Source organism: Ochotona princeps, chromosome 29 (assembly GCF_030435755.1).
Source record: "Ochotona princeps isolate mOchPri1 chromosome 29, mOchPri1.hap1, whole genome shotgun sequence".
NCBI classification, from domain to species: Eukaryota; Metazoa; Chordata; class Mammalia; order Lagomorpha; family Ochotonidae; genus Ochotona; species Ochotona princeps.
Genome location: NC_080860.1, coordinates 2,363,377 through 2,372,616, shown reverse-complemented (window position 1 = coordinate 2,372,616; position 9,240 = coordinate 2,363,377). Strand labels below are relative to the sequence as shown.

The window sequence follows — 9,240 nt, the reverse complement described above, 5'->3', positions numbered from 1 at the left end:
GGGACTTGACCTGGAGTCTGCCTCCTGCACGCAGAGCTCTTGAGCCCAAGTGGTGGTGCCAGCATGGCTTGTTGCCAGGATGACCCTGTACTGGGATGACCTGGGTTTGGCATGACCTGGTGCCAGCCAGGTACTGGCATGGCCCGGTACTGGCATGACCTGGTGCTGGCATGGCCGTGTGCCAGCATGGCTTGGTGCTGGCATGGCCTGGTACCAGCATGGCTGGGTGCTGGATGACCCGGCTCTGTCTGGAGGGAAGAGGATGCTGAGCTGCAGCTCCACTTGAAGCTCCTCATTTCTCTGGGAACTGGGAGCTGTGGGAGAGAAGTACGCGCAGTGGACAGCTTCTGTGGCAGGGATGCAGGGCCGGGATTGGCCAGCCAGCGGGGGATGGGGGGACACCCTGCTGCTGTGGGGTGGTGAGCAGGAGGAGGCTGTGGTAGTGGGGATCCCTGCCCATCCTGCCTTGGGACAGGTTCACATCCTCTCAGGGTTCTCCCTGTAGTGGGAAACTGATCCCCCCCCCCCCCCCGCCCCGCTCCCTGTAGGGGTGGCTCACCAGGGAAGGGGTGGGGCCTCTGTGGTAAAAAGATGCGGACCTAGCAGAATGTGGTCCCAGCCCGCTTTGCTTTGCTCGCCATGCAGGGACGCAGGGCCGTGGGACCGGGGACAGCCTGCAGAGGTTCTCCGCACTGCCTGCCTACTTGCCTACAAGCCTGCACATCTCTCACGCGGACCAGGCCTTCTTCCTCAAGGAAGCCAACCAGGACGTCACGCGAAATGCCAGCCTGCAGGCCCGGGCCGAGCCGCTCTTCATCTACCGCGCCAGGAGCCTGCCGCTGCTCAACGCCAGCTATGGCCCGTTCTGGACCGCCAAGCCGATCCCGCAGGAGCTCCTGGTGCCTGCCACTCCCTTTGGGGGTGCGGGGAGTTTCCCCTTTAACTGGAGGCTGCGTGCCCACATCCTGGACAGCTCCATCTACTCCAACAGACCCAAGGTGCAGACACTCTTCTACGTGGCGGGCATGGCCTGGGATGATGAAGACCCCGCCGACCACCTGCCCTGCGTCAAGATGTTTGCCTTCCCGGAGACCAGGGAGGTGGCGGCCAGCTGCCGGCTGCAGGGGGCCCCGGGGCTGTGCGTGGCCGAGCTGGAGCTGCTGCCCGAGTGGTTCAGCTCGGGCCTGGACCTGGAGCCCGAGGAGGAGATCCCGGCGCTGCTGGGAGGCACAGCCATGGAACTCTTCTTCTCACTGTTTGCAGCCGACGAGACGGGTCGGTGCCCGCTGGAGGAGGAGGGCAAGTGGGAAAACAACATCCACGCAGGCCCGGAGGGTGCCCCGCCGGCGCCGCCTGCCCGGGAGAGGATCGGGAGTGTGGTGGTCTACCCGACGCAGGATGACCTCAAGTGGTCGCTGCTGAACCTGGACGAGAACCTGGCTCTGTCGGTGCCGCTGAACCTCGTCCGCGAAGGGGACACGGCCACCTTCCTGGTCTCCCTGACTGGCGGCTCTACAGCAGACCAATTCACCCTGAGGTCAGACGCCTGGGCTCGGTGGCCAGTGGGTTGTCGGGGGAGTGAGGCGAGGCTGGTGGGGGCCGCTGCCGCTGGGGAAGGGCAGGGCAGGGGTGTGGAGAAGGGGAGGATGTACCCGGAGCACTTGGGCGGCTTATGGGGAGGGAGAGGGGCGTGCAGGGGCTCCGAGGAGTCAGAGAAGTGAACAGGCACGAAGGGCAGGTGACATGGGTGTGACCAGGACAGCTGCCCGGGTATGGGAGTGAGCTCAGTAGGAGTCTGCCTCTCACAGACTCGCAGAGGCTGGACATCGAGTGCCCCAAAGATCACTCTGGGGCCCTTGGGTGGAAACAGACAGCAAGCCTGTGGTCACGGCTGAGCGCCCTTTGCGAGCAAACTGTCCTGGCCAAGCCGAGCCTTTCAAGGCAGGCGTGTGGAGGGGTTTGAGTCACCCTAGGGACACAGCCCTGTTTGCTGGGAGCCCTGCTTGGGCTTGGTGGGGTCACTCTGGTTCAGGGGCTCACGCAGAGCTGTCACGAGCTGGGGACTGATGAGGCTCTGGGTGAGACAATGAATGGGGCAGGAGGTGGGCGCTCCCAAAGAACTGCAGATCTTGCCAGGAGCAGGCGAGGGGGCTGGGAACAGGCACCACCAGGGATGGGCTTGCGGCCTGCACTGGCAGGGTCGGTTCAAGGTGGGCCCGATTGGGAAGGGCGAGGCTGACTGGGAGCAGAAAGTCAGGGAGCAGTGTTGAAGGACCAGGCGCCGAGGGCACGCAAGGCTGTTATTGGTGAGAATCAAGAGTGGTTAGCAAGGTGGGAGAGCCGTCCATCAGGGTAGGGTGGGGCTGAGGACCAGGGCAACATCTCCCACCTCTCAGAGCTTCTTTTTTTAATTTTCATAAACTTTTTAAAAAAGATTTATTTGGAAAGTCAGATATAGAGAGGAGGAGAGACAGAGAGGAAGATCTTCCGTTCGCTGATTTACTCCCCAAGAGGCTGCAATGGCCAGGTCTGTGCTGATCCGAAGCCAGGAGCCAAGAGCTTCTTCTGGGTCTCCCATGCAGGTGCAGGGTCCCAAGGCTTTGGGCCGTCCTTGACTGTTTTCCCAGGCCACAAGCAGGGGGCTGGATGGGAAGTGGGGCTGTTTGAATTAGAACCAATGCCCATATGGGATCCCAGAGCATGCAAGGTGAGGACTTTAGCCACTAGGCTAGCATGTTGGGCCCCAGAGATTCTTTTAGTGTGAGACAGAGCCAGGTGAAGGCTACAGGCCAAGAGGGGCAAAGGGTTACTCCTGCCCCCAGCACTCACTTCTCCTACCCCTAGCATTCCCTGCCCCCAGCACTCACTTCTCCTACCCCTAGCATTCCCTGCCCCCAGCACTCCCTGCCCCCAGCACTCCTACCCCCAGCACTCCCTGCCCCCAGTACTCCTGCCCCCAGCACTCTGCACCCAGCACTCCCTGTGCCCCTCACAGACATTACTAATTGATGGCAGTTCTCCGCTCACCCCCCTGCACCAGGATAGGCATTAGTAGCTGAAACAGCACATGAGCTTTCTGTCTCCATGGAGGACATTGAGGACACTGTTTTAAGCGGTGCCTAGCAGTCTACCAGGGAAGCTGGCACACATGGCTAAACTTACCTGCCATGCCCAGGAAAGAGTGTTACTGGATGAGAAGTAGTTAGAGGAAGGTGAGGGCAGCTGGTCTGCTGGCCAGGGGCACCTCGGACCCTGGGTGGGAGTGCATTTGGGATGTGGTGGCACATGGCACCTGCTGACACCCTCTGAGCATTGAGCAAGGCTCTGCCCACGCGACAAGCTCTTTGCAGCATTAACTCACCAGGTGCTGTGGGGATGCAACCCTGAGGTGAGCTCTGTAGTGACCCCACTTTGCTGAGCCACAGGGAGGAGCAGCAGCTTGCCCATGGCCCCGCAGGAGAACCCCGGGCCCTCAGGTGCTGACCCTGGGAGGTGACCGTTCATGCTGGTCCTGAGGCTGAGGTCAAGGCCAGAATTCACTTCAGCTCTAGATTAGCTTCTGTGCAGGAAAAAAAAACGCAACAAAAGATTTACATTTCGTTGGAAAGGCAGAGTTTAGCCCACACGACATTCTTTAAATAATGTGGAGAGGAGCTGCCAGGTGCCAGCAGCGGGAGATGTTGCATGCCATCTCTCCGGAATCGGGAGATGGGGCAGCTGGCTGAATGGGTTCCCTGGGGGTGCACACTCCTCCAGGCCCCGCTGCTTCCTTCTGCCTCACCTGGCCCACTTGGCTCACTCGTGTTACCAAGGGACTCCTGGGACTGTCTGACTTAGGAAGAAGGGCGTGCAGCGTGCAGTAGGGTACTAAGTCTCAGCCGTGACGGCCGACAGCCCGGGCTCCTTCACTGTGTGTAGAGCCACATGTGACCACGGAGTCGGGCCAGGCTGTGTCACTGTTGAAACCAGTCGCTTTTCCTTAAGGGATGTAGACGGGGCGCTAGGTGTACTCTAAGTGTGTAATCATGTACTCGGGCAGATATGGTTGTGTGTTACCTGATGCCTTTCAGTCACACTTGGAAGTTATTGGTGTACTAATGCATTTCTGTGTTAACCCTGTTGTTGAATGCTCACAGCCACCATCCCAGCTAAGCACGGGATGGGTCTGTGTGGGTGAGCCCCCACTCGGGGCACTCTTCTGGGCTTGCCTAGGATGGGGATAGACCTTCCTGTTACAGCTTTCAGGCCGGCGTCGGCATCATCTCTCACACTTTGTCTCATGCCCAGAGAACAAGGCACAGCCATGGTGGGGACAAGTGAGACCCAAAGGAGGCTGTCCAGGCAAGGCTTGCCATATTCAGGGCGCTACCCATTGCCACTTGCACTTGGCAGAGCTGCAGAGGAGTGGGGAGCCTGTCGGCAGGTGGAGCGATTGACCTTGGGTACTCCACGGTTGTTGGGGGTCACGGGTAAGCACAGGTGTGTTGTCTTGTGGCAGATGCCTGTGTGGCAGGTGGGGGGCGTCTATGGCTTGGTCTGGTTGGCCCAGGGACGCCAACTGCTGCTGGGACACCTCCAGCCCCGGTGTTGTGGGTGTGACGGGTACGGGTGTTATGTCTGGCACAACGTGGCTGCTGCCCATTTGTCTATTCAGTCTTGCAAAAACACTATTTCTTTTAAGGCCCAGGGAAGTGTATTTCCCAACACGAGAGGTTGTCGATTTTAATCATGTCTTGTGAAAGTGATGTGACACACTTCATTCAGGCACTGCTGCAGCCTGAGATCCAGGCGTGTATGTGCCTGGGACTTGCTGAGACCCAATTTCAGAGCTGGGGACGCACTGAGAGGGGACAGATGGGGGCCGTCTTTGCGCGTCACCAGCTATTTTCGCTGCGCACTGTGGAGGGGCCAGCCGGAGCAGGGACTGCACTGTGTGGGCTTCCCACCAGCTCCACCTTTGGCACCCAGCCACGCAATCCCTCCGTAAGCCCTGCTTTTCAGTGCAGGGCTGAGAGTGGACTGTGGGGGCCCAGGGCCTGGTGGCTGCGCAGAGCTGGCTAGACTTCTGTCACACTGCCAAAGAAGTTTGAAATATCCCAAATTTCTCTTCCTCCAAATATAACGTTTCTGCTGCAGAGTGAGGCCCCAGGAAACTCCAGTTCTGACTTACTGAAGTAGATTTCCCAGGGCCAGCGTGCGGCCCGCAGCAGCTTGTGACTTGGCATCCTGTATCAGGGCGTCAGCTCCTTCATTCCTGTCTGGCTCCCTGCTGGCAGGCAGTGGGTGATGGCGTAGGTGCCCTGGCCCCTTTCACCATGTAGGAGCGCTTGGCTCCTGGCTTCAGCCTGGCCCAGGCCTGGCTCTTGCAGCTATTTGGCGAGTGAACCGGCAAGTGGAAGGCTCATGTTTCTCTGTCTACCTCTGAGGCTCTGTGTTTCAAGCAACTAAACAAATAAATCTTTTTTAAAAAGCAGCTCTTACCTGGGCTGTTTGTTGGAATGATCTCCCACATCAGAGGACCTGGGTGTGGCTCATCTCTGCTCCTCGTCCACTGTCCTGCTGACGGGCACTGTGGAAGGCAGCAGGTGTCGGCTGAAGCACTTGAGGTCCCTACCACCCACACGGAGACCTGGGTGGAATTGTGGCTTCTGGCTCTGGCCGGGTCCTGCCCTGGCAATGGCAGGTGTTTGAGGCATGAACCAGTAGATGGGAGATGTATTTCTCTCTCGTAGATAAACGAATAATTAAGTCAGTAGATAAAAGACAACTTCTATTTGGCTCACACAGAGAAGCTTCTGGGCTACCAGGCAGTGTGCTGTCAGGTCTTGAATGTGCAACTGAAGCCAGACTACCTGGGTTGAGTCCTGGCCCCAGGGGACACAGAATGCCCTGACCTTCTCTCTGTGTTGCTGTCCCCGTCAGCGTGCCTGGTGGAGTGCAGAACTTGACACTGGGAAGTGGAAGCAGGCGATAGTCACGTGCATGAGGTGCTTAGCTGAAAGTTGTGTATTTAGACCACCTGAGCAGGGACAGCTGCTGTTACGTCTCTGGATAAACACCTGCAGGTGGCATTTGGCGGTGCCTGCCTCCCGTGCGGGAGTCCCGGGGTGGGCGTCCCAGCCCTGGCTCCCGACTCTAACTTTCTGCTTACGCGGAGTACAGGAGGTGACAGGTGATGATTCCAATAGTCGTGCGGGGTTACCTGTGTGGATCGAGTCCCTGGATCCTGACACCGGCCCAGTCCTGCTGCCATAGGCATTTGACAGGTGGGCCATTGGATGGCAGCTCTGTCTTGGCCTCTCAAATTAAAAAAAGAAAATAGTCTCTCCTTCCAGATATTTATATTGACCCTGTTACATTATTATTTAGACAGGAGATTTCAGGAAAACAAAGTTACTTTAGAACTAGGAGAGAAGAAAGTACTGCATTATAGAATCATTTCAAAGTTTGGCACTATTTTTCACAGTTCTTCCCCTCCCAGGTGGTCTATATCCATAAAACTTTTTTCAAGAAACTTGGCACTCACCTCCCTTTGTTCCTGATGAATTGTATTCATACCGGTGGCTTGGCAGCCTGTCCTTAGTCACTGAATTTGGCCTCTGTGGTCGTGAGCACCTTGCCGACAGAGGTTGCGGTACAGCAGGGCCTGTGTTCCTGCAGGGCTCCCCAAGCATCCCTGTGGTTAAATTACATTTGAAACCCCGGCACAGAAAGCTTGTCACTCACCTCCCGGGCCTTGAGCAATGCATTCTTCACCCCAGGCAGTGCCGCTGCACCTGCTGACTTACCTGAGAAATAGATTGGCATTTCCTTCTCTAAGTGTGGGATCAAATCTGTGCCAGCTCTTGTGCCCTGTTGAGTTGAACCAGAGGCGCTCTCTGCCTGTCCTTGTGGCTGGGATGTTGGGATCAGTATCAGATGTTTTTCACCCGGAGGAAAGAAGGGGAAACAAAGGTGCTCATTTTGCAGTGGTTAAGATGGCAGTTGCTGCGTTCCCGGGGCAGTGGGCCCAAAGTGGAAGAGCAGGTGAGAAGCGCAACCGTGCCTTTCCCTGCTGCAGTTTCTGGGGGTCCTGGCCTCGGGGACCTGGGTGTGGCAGGGGTGAAGCACCATGCTGAGTGTTGGTGGTGGGTCCATCCCGCCACGCCGGGCTCCCACCGTGCACAGCCTTGCCTGATGCCCCTCCAGGTCCCCAGAACCCTCCTGGTGACCCCCAGCACAGTCACCTTCCCCCTCCGCAAGGCTGATCCCTCCAATCCCTCCTCGGATGCCTGTTCCCCAGAGAGGCTCCCCCATTGGCCACCCCGGCTTTGTGTGTTTGGGGTTTGCTGGTTTTTAAATTGGCAATTTAAAAAATTATTTATTTTATTGGAAAAGCAAATATACAGAGAGAAGGCGAGACAGAAAGATCTCCCGTTTGCTAGTTCCCCAGTAGCCGAAACAGCAGGGGCTAAGCGGATCGGAAGCCAGGATCCTCTAGCTCTGTCACTTGGGGGCAGAGTCTCAAGGCTTTCCCAGGCCACAGCCTGGGAAGTAGAGCAGCTGGGATATGAACTGGAACCCGTATGGGACCCCAATGGCTACAAGGCAAGGACTTAGCCACTAGGCTGTTGCACTGGGCCCTGTAGTTGGTAATTTTGTGTGGCTTGCACATGATGTCACAGACCCAGGTGATCCTCAGCGGAACAGAGGTTCCCACCCCTCCATGGGCCTTCTTGAGGGTGCAGCCAAGCCTTCCTCTTCCTCTTGGGCCCGTTCCCTCCCTCTCTCTCACTTCCCCTGCAGTCACGGGATGCCTGCGGATACTGGTTTTGGAAGGAGGACTGGCTCTGGCCAGGGCTGCTCAGAGAGCACCTCAGGGGAGCAGGTGCATACATGCCAGTGTGGTCTTTCCCTTGCCTCCTTAGGAAGCCCCCAGGACTCCTGCATGGGGAGCCTAGCCTCCTGACCTGCTCTCGTCCATCCCCACCTCCAGGCACCACAGGTTAAGGCTCCACTGTCTTGGCGCTATGAACACGGCACTTTGGGGACCCGATTCCTGTGTGAGTTCCAGCAGACGAGGTGTACTCAAGCCGTAGCGCTTGCCTCGCCCTGCTGGGCTTGGCCGTCTTGGATGTCAGATTCCCTTGCACGGTGCTCGCTGGCTAACTGTGGTTTTGTTAAGGAGAATGGAACAGGAGATCACTGTGGCTTGAATGAGAAGTAAGGAGGAGCGACCATTTCAGCTGCACAGGGAGGTGACCCAACTGTGGCAGACAAACGCCACGGGTTCCGTCTGGAAACCTGGCAGGACCAGTGTGTGGCCAGGGTTGGTGAGATAAGATGTGTCATTTCCATCTCGAGGCAGGTCCTTGAGCTCCTAGCAGGTTTTGCTGACCAGAACTGCAGATCAAGCCACAGGAGGGTTTTATCTTTGCTGTTTATATGTAAGTTTTGCTGTAATGCAAATTCTGCCAGGAACTGTACTGCCCACAGTGCACTGTGGCGTTTGAGGCAACTCCTTGCAAATCTGTCCATGCCCAGGGAGTGTCCAACTCACTGCTGCTCTCTGTGGGAAACTCTGAGACCTGGACTCCGACCTGTGGGCAGTGGAACAGGTGTGCATGAGGACGCAGTAGGCACTCCAGGATGAGGGCAAGGAGCGGGTCACAAGTGCTCTGTTGCAGAATCCACTGCCACTCTGCCTCCCTTCTTGTTTGTAAAAAAAAAATGTGTCCTTGTATGAAAAGGAGAGAGAGAGACTGAGCTTCCATCCTCTGATGCACCGCCCTGATGGCCACAGTGGCTGGGGCTGGCCAAGCGGAAGCCGGGAGCCAGGAACTTCTTTTGGATGTCCTGTGAGGGTGCAGGGCCCTCGGGCCGTCCTCTGCTGCTTTCCCAGGTGCGTGAACAGGGAGCTGGCTCAGAAGTGGAGCAGCTGGAGCGGGAGCTGGGAAGCCAGAGTTCTAGGGGCGGCTTAGCCCACCGTGCCACTCCCCAGACCCCGGTTCTGCCTTTGGTGACTCCGCAGGTGACGACAGAGGGACAATCCAGTGCTAGGGACATATGTCTCTGGAGCCGATGGGTGGATGGGAGGTGGTCAAGCAGCAGGGCGACCCCTCTTTGCTGTCTGCCCAGAGAAGCTGCAGAGATCCGAGAGCTTCAGCAGGACTTGCACACGGTGCCAGCTGCGGCACAGGCGCCCTCCTCCCGGGCTGGCAGTGGCGGCTGTCCCCAAGGAGCACACATCCCACGCCGACG

General features: G+C 57.7%; 1 protein-coding gene across 1 annotated transcript in view; it reads left to right on the top strand.

Moving 5' to 3' along the window:
* Positions 1-924: 924 nt before the first annotated feature.
* Positions 925-9,240, top strand: part of TMEM132B (transmembrane protein 132B) — a 112,898-nt gene continuing 104,582 nt past the window's right edge. Inside the window, exon 1 of the mRNA XM_058656639.1 lies at positions 925-1,537. Within this exon, the coding sequence (XP_058512622.1) occupies positions 1,026-1,537 (512 nt within the window). The 5' untranslated portion in view covers positions 925-1,025. The remainder of the gene's footprint in view (positions 1,538-9,240) is intronic.